This window comes from Vipera ursinii (genome assembly GCF_947247035.1).
Source record: "Vipera ursinii genome assembly, chromosome: 1".
Lineage (NCBI taxonomy): Eukaryota > Metazoa > Chordata > Lepidosauria > Squamata > Viperidae > Vipera > Vipera ursinii.
Window position 1 is genome coordinate 106,886,756 of NC_139512.1, and position 15,216 is coordinate 106,901,971.

Genomic DNA, 15,216 nt, shown 5'->3' on the forward strand with positions numbered 1-15,216 from the left:
AGCATCCATGTTCCATCATTAGCCATTGGAGAAACCTTCATTTTCAATACGGTCATGACTGGATAACCTGGCTGATTAGACAATTTGTCATTTTGCTATCCCCTGACAGGATAAGGTCAGGCTTCATCATTTAAAAAGCATGCATTGCACTCCTTTTTTTCATCCTAGAAAACTAATACTGTTCCTGTACTCCACATTTCTTTAAAATATTTGATAAAAAATCTCTTACAAGCATCACCCTCTTGGGAACTACAAACAGTAAAAGAGATAGAATAAGGCTAGTAGTTAAATAGTAGTTTTCCTCACCAATCCAATGATCATAAAATGGAGCAGGCTTCCCAGGCCATTAATTCTAGGTTGATGAGCAACCACAGCAAATCATAACCGGCATCAAACGCCCTTCGCCCAGTGCGCTCCCACAGGGAGGGTCTGCTCAGGGTGCCGCCGGTGAGAGATTACCGGCGGGTGACACCCAGGGATAGGGCCTTCTCAGTGGGAGCGCCTGCCCTCTGGAACCAGCTGCCGGTGGAGCTGAGAACTGCCCCCGACCTCCGATCATTCCGCCGGGGCCTGAAGACTTGGCTCTTTGAGCTCTCGGGCCCAGGCTGAGGAGAAATTTTTAATTGGGGTTTTAAGTGTACAGGGTCAATATTTTTTAATTTGGTTTTTAACTTTTGTATGGTGGATTTTTTAATTCCCTGTAAACCGCCCTGAGTCCTCAGGGAAAGGGCGGTATATAAATGTAACTAACTAAATAAATAACAGTGGAATTCCAGCTTAGCTCTGGATATCACTCTTGAGTCATTCAAACACTTACTGTGTCAGGGACTCTGGCAAAATTATGTCTCTTAAGTCTCAAGTTTCCAACTCATTTCACATGATTACACCAAAGGAGTATAAACTAAAGAATGTATACTTCACTGTATATCACTGTAACTACAATTAGTTTTGAAAAGTACAACAGTACACTGCTGTGATTAGAAGTTTAATATTTTCCAAAAGTGAGGATAGTGGGATTTCAACTAAATAGTACCATCACAGGAAAAAAAAACAGCAACACCTTGAACATCCTTCATTATCATAACATCCATTGTATAGAACTCACCTAGTCAGTGGTCCAGCCTACATCAAGTAACCAATTACCACCAATTAAGGTAAAACAGTCTCAATCATATTAGGAATAACTTGCAATTTGGCCATACGATTGGTAATAAAAAATATTTAATCTCGAACCAACAGTGATCAAAGATATTCACTGTATTAAAAGTAATGTTTCAGATTGGACCCTCCAGCTTTTATTGATTTCTGTCAATTGTCCCTTGTGCTCTGGTGAGTGTATCTATGCTAAAAGGTAAAGGTAAAGGTTCCCCCGCACATGCGTGCTAGTCGTTTCCGACTCTAGGGGCCGGTGCTCATCTCCGTTTCAAAGCCGAAGAGCCAGCGCTTGTCCGAGGACGTCTCCGTGGTCATGTGGCCGGCATGACTAGACGCCAAGGGCGCACGGAACGCTGTTACCTTCCCGCCGTAGTGGTCCCTATTTTTCTACTTGCATTTTTACGTGCTTTCGAACTGCTAGGTTGGCAGAAGCTGGGACGAGTAACAGGCGCTCACTCTGTTACGCGGCACTCGGGATTCGACCCGCCAAACTGCCGACCTTCCGATCGACAAGCTCAGCGTCCTAACCCACTGAGCCACCGCGTCCCTTGTATCTATGCTACTTGCTTATTTTCTCTGAATATAATTTTTAGTCTACCCAATATCTACTCATCATTTTTCCCCCTCTGGGCTTTGGTATACTTGCAATTTATTGCAACTCAAAACATGGCTGATGGTGGTTCACAAATCATGTACAGTCTTAGACTGTAATTTACCTCTAATGACTCTCTTATTAAAACCAACACCCAGTTTACATTTGAAAAGGACTCACAGAATATCGATAATAATAACAATTACATGGAGAGCCATACCAAAAAATCTTGGATGGTATTTCAAACATCTGCACATTAACAAAATTTCCATCTGACAGTTACAAAAGACCATACTGCTTGGATCTGCATGCATATTATATTGATACATAACAACATCCTAGATTCTTGGGAAGAACTGGATACAAATAAAGGCCAACACCAGCTAAAGATCTGGTAGCTATGATTTCATGTTATTGTGTATATAATAAATTATTAATTTATTATATACACAATAACATGAAATCATAGCTGCCAGATCTTTAGCTGGTGTTGGCCTTCATTTGTATCCAGTTCTTTCCAAGAATTTATGTGTGTGTGTGTGTGTGTGTGTGTGTGTGTGTGTGTGTGTGTGTATGGATCTTTGGTCATTCGGGTGGGATTCCGTCGAAACGTTGCTCCTACACCTTCAACTCTACGCGGGGAAAAACCCGAATGACCAAAGATCCACATACAAACACCCGCGAAAACCTCAGAAAACACACACACACACACACACACACACACACACCTAGGTTCTAGGGAAGAATCTGATGCATATGAAGGCCAACACAGGTTAAACAACTGGCAGCTGTGACTTCACATTTTTGTGTATATATAATAATAATCAATAAATAATTAAAGACAAAGAAAATCAAAGAAGAACTGGAAATAATAAACAGCAAATAACAGGCATAGTCAAGAAAATCAGCAGATATGAAGCTTGAATTGCACACTACAAAAAAAACCCACCAAAAAACCTCCACAAAACCTGTAATTTCAGCCAAATCAGAAACATTTCTATCAATCCATCATTGGTGAGACTGTAATGAATCAATGCAAAGAAGAAACAATGCAGTTATAATTGTAGATATGGGACAACCAAAATAAATACAACAAGAACGCAGCTTGACTAAAAGAGGTAGCTAAGAATAAAAAAAGGTGAAATGAGAGAACTTGTAGTAACAGCAGAAATGGTGGAGAAATGGCAAGCAAGTTCAAGAATTGGTCAGCATGGTTTTTGCTTGAAACATTTGATTGGTCTACACCCACTCATTGCCAGTTTTATGACATATTGCAAGAAGGTGAAACTGAAGAGTGGCTAACATCTGGCAAAACTTATTTGATAATGAAAGGTCCAGCAAAATGGGCAGCACCAGACAACTATAAGCAAATTGCTTGCTTACCAACAATGTTCACATTACTAACAATGTGGTAGTTGATGCAGTCCAACATCCACTTAAAAAAAGCCCTTTCTACATGAACATAAAGAAAACCACCCAAACAGCAGAACAACAAAATATCAGCTTCTAATTGACAAGATGATTATGGAAAACTGCAAGAGAAAGAAGATCAACTTGAATGGATTGCTTACAAGGAGGCATTTGCGTCTCTGCTACATGGTTGGATAATCAATTACCTAAAAATAACAGGAGTCCATAGAAATATCGGAAACCTTGTGCAAAGATAAAGGGCATGATGGAAGACACTGTTACTGGTCAATAGAAAAGGTTAATATTAAGAGAGGAATATTTCAAGCAGACTCACTATCACCACTACTATTTGCCATTGCACTGATTCCTCTGTCAACAATACTGAACAAGTCAGGCCATGGCTATCAAATGTCAAAAACATCTGCCAGGCTATCCCGCCTTCTTTACACAAATTGAAGCTGTATGGAGAACACATCTAAAATAGAATTATTGCTCATCATTGTCCATATTTACAGCCAGGGTACTGCAATGGAGTTTGGACAGGACAAATGTGTCACCATCAAACAGGGAAAACTAGTGAAAGCTGAAGGAATCAAGATGCCCTATGGAAACAACAAGAGTTCTGGATGAAGATGATCACTACAAATATCTGGGCATCCTTCAAGCTGACAACATCAAACACAATAAAGTCAAGAAGGTTAGATGTGAATACATCATAAGAGGGAAGAAGATTTTAAAATCCAAACATAGCTGAGGAAATATCATCAAGGCAATTAACACCTGGGCAATTCCAGTCATTAAATACACAGCTGGAATAGTGGACTGGACTCAAGCAGAACTGAAAGCCCTGGATAGAAGACCAAAAAAATAATGACAATGAATCATGTCTTTCATCCATGCAGTGATGTTGACATACTATTTATCAAGGAACAAAGGTATGTGGGAATATTGTTAAGTATACCAAGCAGTTGAAGAAGACAAAAGGGCATTGGATGAATAGCTGAAGGACAGTGAAAAAGATGCACAGAAACCAGTACACCATGAATACCAAAGAGAAGAAGAGATTATTTTTTTCTGTCATTGCTCATATGTGTATCACCTAAGATAAAATTTACTGTCCTGAGCAAATTCAACTATGCAAGCAAGCTCAAGAAAGGTGTAAAAAGATGTTCCATGTTTCACCCAATGTTGGAACTGCATCCCAGCTGCAGATTAAGGGCCTTCTAACAACAAGCAAGAAGATATTAACTTCGATTTTCATGTGGCCAACCATGTATTTTGACTTTCATTTTTACTTCTTCAATAAAGAAAGACAAAACTCATCGTTGTAGCTCTCTGTTGATAAGAGAAGAGTAAGTTTTCCTTATGCGTAGAACAGGGCTGCAATCCACCAAATAGGTTTCCAATAATCATTGCATATGTATTAAAACAGGGCTTTTCAACCCATGGTATGCATACCATCAGTGGTACTTTAGCACCTGGCTGGTGGTATGAGAGCACTAGCTAATTGTAGTGGGGGCTACAGCTGATACAGCCACCCAGAAGTGTGGATCAGCTGTAGCCCGGCGCTGATCCTGGAGCTTCATTTAGCAAGCAGCATGTTTTCCAGAAGCACAAGCAAGTGAGCTGGGCAGGAGCCCAGGATCGGTGTGTGCAGCTACAGCTGAGCTGCGCTTCTAAGGAGCCGCCCAGAAGTGTGGATCAGCTGTAGCTGCACACGCTGATCCTGGGCTTCTGCCCAGCTCACTTGCTTGTGGAAAACATGCTGCTTGCAAGTTGCACTGTCTCAGGGGGAACACGTGATCCCCTTTTGTGACCTTCTGAGAAGCAAAGTCAAGCCGGATTTAGATAAACAACTCTGGGACTAAGTTAACAACTGCAGGGATTCACTGAACAAACATGGCAAGAGAAATTAGTAAAATGGCTCTCCTCTGCCTCTGCGCGTGCACAGGCAGGGCCGTGATTTTCGCCGGTTCACTTCGCCTGGCTGGGCAGTGTAGCACTAGACCAGGGGTCAGCAACCTGAAACAGTGAAAGAGCCACTCGGAACCGGTTCCCTCACAAAAGGAAAAACTGGGAGCCGCAAAAAATGTGTGCGCATGCGCGTACATGCACACATGCGCAGAACAGGGTTTGACTGAAGAGTGGAGCCAAGGCGAGATATGCACCTACCCTGCATATTTGAACTGATTGGTTGAACTTTTTTAGTCCCACTTTTTTGGGGGGGGGACTGCACATGGCAGAGGACCGGAAGCCGCAGGAGACGGCTGAAAGAGCCGCATGCGGCTCCGGAGCCACGGGTTGCAGACCTGTGCACTAGACAATGGGAAGGAGGGAGGAAGGAAAGGACAAAGAGGGGAGGGAGGGAGGGAGGGAAGAACAATGAGAGGGAGGGAGGGACAATGGAAGGGAGGGAGGGAAGGAGGAAGGGACAAAGAGGGAGGGAGGGAAGGAAGGAAGGAAGAAATGAAGGAAGGAAGGGACAATGGGAAAGAGGGAGGGAAGGAAGGCACCCATCCCAGTCCCATCCCCCTCCACCAGAGACTCACGGATTCCCCCCCACAGGAACCCCACAACCTGAGTGATGAGCTGGCCACGCTCCCCCCCCGGCCATTGACTTTGCTTGTCAAAAAGTTGTAAAAGGTGATCACATGACCCTGGGACACTGTGAACATCATAAGTATGAATCAGTTGCCAAGCATCCGAATGCAAATCACGTGACCCTGAGGATGCTGCAACTGTCATAACTGTGAAAAATGGTCATAAGTCACTTTGTTCAGAGCTGTTCTAACTTCAAACAGTCACTAAGCGAATTATTGTAAGTCGAGGACTACCTGCACTTTATGATTTTTTTTCCTTTTTTGGGGGGGTCAAGTTTTTGACACTTTGCTAGGCAACTGGTGGTACTTGGATAGTGCCTTATCCTAAAAGTGGTACAATGGGTGAAAAGGTTAAAAAGTCCTGTATTAAAAGACACAGTAGCTTTGCAGAATACATTTTTGATGTCCCTATAGATGTTAGCCTAAGAGAGCTAACTCCATTTGTATTCAGAAAAATTCGTTCATCCATTATGTAAATCAAAACTCTACAAATAACTACTGAGGAATAAATGAACAGTTATGGGTCAGTAGTTACGTAGAAAGTTTGCATTCCATCTGTTTGGACAATCCTCCCCCCATTTCAGTCTAATTAAAAAATTGCTGAAAGGGGAAATTCTCAGCTCAAAAAAAATGGCATGCAAGTTAAAGACTGAATCACACTCAACAACATCCAAGTGAGTATTAATAGCATACTGATAAATTAAGTAATACTATATTGGGTATTGGCAAATACCCAGGAGGAATCTAGCCAAGAATGCTGAATATCAGAAGCCACTAATTCTTTAACATGAGTTTCTTTGCAATTTATCCTGTTTTCTTTGGAGACGAAGTTTTGTATGACACATGTTCATTTAAATGCTTGGTATGGATGTCTACTTCTACACAAAGATTCCAGACAGTTAATACATAAAAGCTTACTAACAACATAACACAAAGGTAAAAATTGTAATGTAAATGTAGTAAAAAAATCCACACATAACGCAAGTAGTTCTTGATATATGATCTTTCATGTAAAAAACATCCAAAGTTACAAAGATGCTGAAAAAAATGACTTAAGACCAGTCCTTGCAGTTATGATTTATGACTTCATCCTAGCAGTCACACGATCAAAATTTGGGTGTTTGGCAATCAGCATGTATTTATGATGACTGCAGCATCTCAGGGTTAAGTGATTCCCCATTTGTACCTTTTCTAGAAGCTTCCAACAAACAAAGTCAATCGGGGAAGTCAGATTTCCTTAATGGACATGGCACAAAAAGGTGGCAAAATGATGTGTGATTTACTTAATGACTGCGCTGCTTAGCAATGGAGGTTTTGGCCCGAATTGACTTACCTGTAATTAAACACTTAAAGTGGCTCCTAATATACAGTCTGAAAAATAAATATCCAACCATACATCCTGGAATTAATTAACAGCCTGACTTGTGGACTTGCGGATTTAAATTCCCAAAATTCCCCAGCCAGGCTGCCTGGGGAATTCTGGGAGTTGAAGTCCACAAGTCTTAAAGCAGCCAAGTTTGAGGACCCCTGCCCTAGAAGAAGCCCACAGGGTCAGTGCCATCAAAATTTCAAGAATGCTGTTCTAAAGGATGGGCACCCCAAAAGAGGAGACATTTTAAAACTTAGAGGGATATGGGCAGTCTGTAAATATAAAATATAAATAAATAATAAAATATTGAGGACCTCATGGCACTTGAGGACCTCACATCAGCAGAACAGAACCCAATTAAAGTTTTATTTTTATTTATTTTATTTTAATCCCATTTATATCCCGCCCTTCTCCGAAGACTCAGGGCGGCTTACAATCTAAGCACAAATCAATGTGCTTAGCAATAGCCTTCATTCTATGTATATGCCTGCTTATTAGGGCTTTCGCCCCCCCCCAAGCGGCATTATTACAAAGTCAGCTTATTGCCCCCAACAATCTGGGTCCTCATTTTACCTACCTTGGAAGGATGGAAGGCTGAGTCAACCTTGAGCCTGGTGGGATGCGAACCTGCACTATTGCAGGCAGCTGGTATTACTTAAGGAGGCATTAGCCCACTGCTCCACCAAGGCTAGTTTCTGGAAAAGTTCTTTTTAATTTGTAAGATAGTTTAATCTTGTATTTCAGGGGTGTCAAACTGCTGGCCTGTGGGCTGGATGCGTCATGCGGAAGCCACACCCACAGCTCCAGCAAGGGGAAAAATGTTGCGATACACGTGAGACAACACGTGACACAGTGAGTTTGACCCTCCTGTTGTATTTTGTATTTTAAATTTCATGTTATACAGTATGCCTTATTTTAACTGCGATGCTTCTGACACAAGTAAATGCGAATAAACAAACAATAAAATGTTTAGTGATAAACTGAACATAAGAAAACGGAAAGGGAGGCATGAACTGAGACATTTGAAGTTACAGCCCGTAGTGGGATTCAGCCAGTTCGCACCACTTCGGCAGAACTGGTAGCTAATTTTTTGTTGCCCAGGCCCAGAATGGACTTCTGGAAGCGGCATCCACACAGAGAACCGGTTGTTCACATATTTGAATCCCACCACTGGTTGCACCTTATGATATCCTAGTGAAAGACATACCTTCATGGCCGGTTCCCTACTCAGATGAACTTGCTGTAAGTCATGTGCCCTAAACTATTGTACTCACCAGATTGAATGACTATGACAAAAGTCTAATGCGGAAATAATCTGTCGGAAGAACTTTCTGGCTTCTTTTGGTGTTAATCTTCCTTTCTTTACCAGATAATCGAAGAGCTCTCCACCTGACACGTGTTCTAGCACCAAATATCTGAAACAAGGGGGGAGGGGGAAATTCTTTTTGAAAATGTGATCACACATATGTTTGAAAACACAAAGAGAAAAAGTAATCTTCAAAATAACTAATACTTTTGTTTAAACTGCAGTGCACGAACTTTTGCAAAATGGCGCAGATGAACATTTTTAATCTGGGCAATTAGCGACTAAGGTTTTGGAGATCTTACAGTTTCTCAAGTAGAGATTTATCAAATAAAATTAAATTACTTCTCTGTTTTCAACATCTTTTACTGACAGATTTCCAATGCTGAGACAAAGTCAGTGTAAAAATATAGTAGATAATTATCTAAATGCAGCACGTTTTCTGAAAGAACATAACTGGCATGAATAAATAAATTACCTCATGATATTTGCTGCTTGATGGAAAGGACAAGAAGACACCTCCCTGACTCCAAGTATACAAAGCCAGCCTTGCAGTTGATTAACTAGCAGACTGTTCAATTCTCCAGGTTTGCGGCAGGTAACGTTAGAAGATACTCAGCCAGCTGAGCAAACATTCTGTTTGTTCTCTGCCCAACGTTTGCCATCTGAAGCAGTCATGTCATTCTGCCTAGCAAGAAATTCAACCTTTGTGAAGCCAGATCCTAAGAAATCTTGAGTGGGAAATCCTGTCCAGAGCAGCATGTCACAAAATATGATTACAAGGTCTTAGATATATCCCTTTTCTTTATATTGTCTGCAGTATAAATCAGAACTGGATATTTATTTTATTTATAAGAGCTTTTTAAATCTGATCTTTATTTTTATAAATAAATAATTTATATGTTTAGGCCAGGGTCCCCAACCTTTCTGGGTTTACATGTGTGCGCATGAATGGGGCTGCATGTGCGCATGCAAATGGGCCGCGATTGAGCATATGATGCAAATGGGGCCATGCATACTTGCGCGATGCTGCAATGCTAACATGCATGGGGGGATGTGTGAGTGTGCACACGTGCGTGCACTCACCAGCAACTCACACAGCCTAGTGGCCAACAGCCCATGGCCCGGTAGTGGGCCATGGCCCACAGGTTGAAAACCCCTGGTTTAGGTTGGGGACCCTTGGTTTAGGCAGTACATTTTCTTAATTTTTCTGCCACGGAAGTCTATTGGAAGACATGTTTCTCCAGTTTGTGGATGCAATAAATCTGGCAAATCTAATTCTCTAACAAAAATGACTTTAATAATTTACACAACACAAGGACTCATAACTGGATAAAACCACTGGATAAGATTACACATAGATTTAAGGCACAAGGCAGAGTTACCGTAAATATAATATTAAGTTTAGAAAGCAGTCAAAGATACTGATTGTAAACTCAGCACTTTTGTTAATCTCTGTAGTAGCACAGTCTTTGTTTAAAAAAAAAATAGCTTCTACTCCGCAACCTGAATCATAACATAAATCAGAAATCAACATAATCTCAAGAAGAATAAACATATCTCAACACACTCATCAACATCTTGGGTAAGAAAAAAACCCCAAAGGTTATCTGGGAGACAGTGATAACTCAGTGGACCCTTTATTATTTTTTATCATCTATCAAAGTCAGAAACAGAAACAAATGGTAGAAGACATTTTGAAAACAGGTGCTTATGCCTTCTCAAGTGACAGAAGAAGAAATAAAACCATGCATTCCAGTTTAGCAACATGAGGAGAGTGGCAGACCTGTTAGTTAAACAATGCTCAAGACAGAGGAGCAGTTGCACAAAGGAGGTTATGTAAATAAGGCAACATCCCAAGTACTCTGATCCTAAATTACTAATGCACCAGAGACGCTAACAGAAACAGTGTCTTTGCATGGCGACAATTATGTTTAAAATTGCCACTACCAGATGGCTTTGATTAAACAGTGTTACTTTAATGCCCAACTCCTGCTCAGTGCTCTTGTTGTAGAAACACAAATGTCAAACTCGTTGGAATGGGAATACAACATACTTACGAAACACTCCAAGCTAGAACTATTAATTACAGGTTTATTACTCTGAACCTTGCAGTCTTTGCTGAAGACGTATTTGTACACATATTTGATTAACTAAGTTGCGGAGCAGTTCCCAGTGTGGGAGGTTCCTCCTGGGTTGCCGAAATAATTACTAGCATAGCTAATTTTGATTTACTATCCCTTTAAAGACTATTCAAAAGGTATGCAAATCACATATATATTTCTTTCTGACCTATTTCTTCTTCCACTACAGAAATTATACCCCCTCAAAAAAACAACAACCCAACAACAACAAAAACACACCAAAATCGCACTGTGTGAGTTGAATCTTAAATTACAGTCCCTAGAAAAGACCTAATGTTCCTATGCCATTAACAATGAATGAACTGAATGAACAAAAACACAAGGTCAAGGTCCTGCCCCCCCCAAACAAATAACCCACTTTTTTGATGGAAGATCAACATGTCTGCCTGAACATTAACTGAAGCTCTCTTCTAGCATGAGACACAACTTTCAATCAATGTGTGGAGCAGAGATCCTCTGCATCTGTCTCCTGCAGAACAGCTTCTAGCTGGGGGCCCTTTAACATGATATAGTTCTTCCTTTTTGGATTGGTCTGCTTTATATGCATGAGTAATAGGGAGAAAAATGGGTAGTATGCTTTATCAGCCTCTTTGAAATACTGCCACAGGTAGGGAGTATCTGAATACATTAATATTGGGACACGTTCCCTAAAAAAAAGAAAAGGAAAGAAAAGAAACCAAAGAAAAAACAGTATTAAAACAAAGCATCAGTGTTCTATGAACATTCCATCATGTCCTTGTAGTATGACAATAAAAACAAGAGTTAGAGCTACACAAAATAAATGCATTATCCGTAATTCGTTTTATGGTAAAGTGATCATCAGAAGCAAAAAATAAAATAAAAATAAGGTAATAACTTCCAAAATAAAGTCAAAGGGCAACAGTTAACCAAGTACAATCCAGATACAGGACTCCCAGGGACCTGATAACCTGACTCCCAAAAGGGTTAGAAATAGACATTGTCCTTAGATATTTGACCCCCTTCCTTGAGTGAGCCTATCTGAAGCTTCCCTCTGCCCATCACTATCCTGATCTGTGTCCCTTCTTTTATGTCCCCTTCAGAATTCTCTATTTTAAAATAGTTTTCATTAAAAGATTTAGATACTTAATAAGAAATACATTCAAAGAAAAAAATAAAGTAGATGTGAAAAAGGAAAAAAAAAAGAGACAAAGAGATAGAAAAAAGAATAGAACACAAACACACACATTCATTTGTATCTGAATATATATGAAAGGGGTGTCCAAGCTTCTCGGCCATCATATATACAAGTCTAATCAAAGGTCTCTCTCTAAGATTACATTATTCTTCTTCTTTTTAAATAGTTTAATTCTGTCCCCTTCAGAGCTCATGGTCTTGGATATCTACCTACATTTAATGGTACCATTACTAAGCTTCCTACTATATTCTATCTCTGGATCTAGTTCAGAAGAAAACGTGACAGAGGAAAGAGATGTATAAGAAAATATAGTTTTTTTCTACAACCAAATTCCTTTTATGAAAAAAGATACTACTTATTTTCTACAGAATCCTTAATCAAAAAGGGTCCAGACCATACTCACATATTACAGTTATTTGATTATGTTTTTGCAATGCCACTTTATATTTATTAAATCATCTCTATTAGATATTAAGCTCATTATTGGTGCAGCATGTAAATAATTCAACACTTATATAAATTCTTATGGCAGGCATGAATTTTTAAACCCCAATTTGGTACTGAGCCAAGACCTCTTCATTTTAGAAACTGGGGAGGGTGAGAGACTGCTTTCTTCCAACAGAAAAATAAATGCATGTTTGCCTGCATTTAACCAGCTGCTGTTTATCTGAAGCAACCATTTAAGTTATATTTATGCCTGGGGATTTTTCTTTTGGTTTGTTTGTTTGCAGTTTTTCTTTTGTTGAAATCTTTAAATCTTCAAGCCACTGTGAATGAAAGACTTTTTGAATGCTACTTTGCCAATTATTTGTAGTACGTAGTAATGTATGATTAAAAGCTGGCCAGAGTGATGTCTGTTAACTGGATGTTCCAAGCCATTGTTTAGTAGTCATTCCTTTCAGAGAAGCCCATTTGCTTTGTGGTACCAGCTAATTATCTGGAGCTTCTAGCAGTCCAAATGCATTTGTGAATGTTAGTTTATGGAAGGGTTTTTGTTGCTGCTGTTCTATTATTGAGAGGGCTTGAGCCACACTTTACATTTAGTAGAAGTGTTTCTTTAGCTTTGGAGGCAGATTCTTGCTTTTATTTCCTAATACGGTGATTCCCAGATCATTCCCACAACTGATAAATGAGTTGCTGTTGTCTTTTCAAATGATTTTCCGTGTATTCACACTGAATACTGCATCTGCAATCTACCTCTACTGTCTTTTAAAGCTGACTGACTTTTGATGGAAGTAACCCCTGTATATTCCATTCAATTCTCCTCAGTTATTTCATCTATTCTCCTCAATTCTGAGACCTGACATGGTAGCAAATAGAAACCAAACATGTCAGCTCATAAGAAATGAGGAAGGAAGGGAGGTTCGTATAACTACACAGATGAGCACTCAATCTTAATTACAGATGGACTTTTTTTTCTTTGTGCTTTTAGTGCTTCACACTGATTGGAGAGTAACACACTATATAAGAAGTGGAGAACTGTTTTTAAAAGATGATTGAAAACAAGATTGCTCTATCACATGAAGCATGTTTCTGCACTCTTAACACCAAACAATAAAAATTGCTAAAAGGTTGCAGCTTTACATGGATTTAGGAGCAAATAATCTCTGATGAATGCAGTAGAAACCACCAATGGCCTGGTAGAATAACTCCATAGATGTGAAAAGTGCTTGTGAAACAAGAGATATTATCCCTTTAGTAAGACATTGGAAATAGGCTTTCTTTTATTCCCCCTAAACAAAAAGACTCTGCTTTTCTTAGACTTTGTACAAGTAAGGTATGAATAAAAGTTCTCAATCTCAGAGTTAGTAATTAGCAGGTTTTATCTGCTGGGATGGTAATACTCAAAAGTTTATTTTTTAGGTAGGTAAATGAAGAGCAGCAGGATCAAACATACTATTTAATAACAGAGATAAAACCAAGGATAATTTTTTGGCAGGGATTGGGATTGTTAATGCAACTTAATTACACTAGAAATATTTTAATTGTCAGATTCGAGAAGGTGAAATAACCTGAATGGAATATAAACATACAGCTACTTTATGGTCTTACAAGAACCCAATGTAAGTTGATTGGAGAATTCTGTGAGTTGTAGTCCACACATCTTAAAGTTGCTAAGATTGAAAAACACTGGTCTTGAGAATGCATCCCAGGTGGGGAAAAGAGCTGAACTAAAAACAGAATAATCATTTATATCAAGGACTGGGTTACAGATACCAGGATGGATTGTCTGGTGGTGCAATATAGGCTGGCAGATATCCTGACTTGCTTTCACGACAAGTGGAATTGCAAGCTATAATGTTCCAAAATTGAATGACAGTGACATGGATCTGTGTTTCCTTGCCCTCCCTCCTTCCCTTCCCTCCCTCTCCCTCTCTCCCTTTGAGTCTACCAAGACCCAGAATAATGTTTCATTGGTTTTTCAGTTTACCTGGCCCATTATTTAGCAGTCAACCAGGAGTGTGATGCAGAAATCAAGCCTAAACTAAGATTTTGATATCAGGATAACTTCTTGACAAAGTAGCTGCTGAAATCTTCTCTGAAGAATCTGCCCATTTCTTCCAAGTGTTTGGCCATTGCAGCAGAATGGCAGGTTTGATGGCATCTATAGTTTTGAGCATTTACTGTATTCCCAAATAATGTATTTAAAAGTATAACTACTCTTGGCTGTTAAGTGAAGACTTGACCCTGAAGTTAGGATTATGCAACATGTTCCTCTTCCAGCACAACATATAAACTGGTGGTTCATTTTTAGGAGGGAGTCTGTTGCTATATTTCATACATGGCTAGGGTTATACCCACAGACAAAAGCAAAAGGAGAAGTATAAAAATAGACAAATAGTTGAGAGGGAGAAATAAAAATTGAAGAAAAAGAAGATATAATAACAAAAGAGAGAGCAGAAAAATCCAGGTAAAGAGAGAAATGTTCTTGGGATACCACAACTATGGTAATTGAAGAACTGAGGAAAATGGGCTGATCCCTCATTAAGTGGCATACATGGGACAGCATTGTACATTTCCATCAAAGTAACTCACGTGAGACCACAGTGATACAAACTTGAGTCTCATGTATCACTGCAAAGCTTTCCACTGATGGAAATTATTAAAACACAAGGGAAGCATCTATATATGAAATTAGCCTAGGTGCCAAGAGAAGAGCACCCAGTGTCAAATCATAATTTTGTTCATGCAGAAATGTACATGCTTGATCACCTTTATAAGCTTACTTTAGAGCAATCAGGCACAACATTTCTTTATTCATTCTTGCAAGGGGATACTTAGTACAATTATTTCAAAGGATGATATAACAAAGGATGATATAACAGAAGAACAGAGTTGGAAAAGATCTTGGAAGTCTTCTAGTCTAACCCCCAGCTCAAGCAGGAAACCCTATACCAGGGGTAGGCAACCTTGGCTCTTTTATGACTCGTGGAATTCAACTCCCAGAATTTCTGGGCCAGCCAAGGTTGCCTACCGGTGCCCTATA

The 15,216-nt window shown here is 39.6% G+C and overlaps 1 protein-coding gene across 2 annotated transcripts in view; it reads right to left on the reverse strand.

Annotated features, from left to right (window-relative positions):
* The window catches only part of BRSK2 (BR serine/threonine kinase 2), a gene marked incomplete at its 5' end in the record, with an annotated part of 480,261 nt that overhangs the window by 139,180 nt on the left and 325,865 nt on the right, over positions 1-15,216 (reverse strand). For both annotated transcript variants that reach the window (XM_083348467.1, XM_083348466.1), the window contains one exon: positions 8,401-8,541. In XM_083348467.1, coding sequence (XP_083204593.1) covers positions 8,401-8,541 — 141 coding nt within the window. The remainder of the gene's footprint in view (positions 1-8,400; positions 8,542-15,216) is intronic.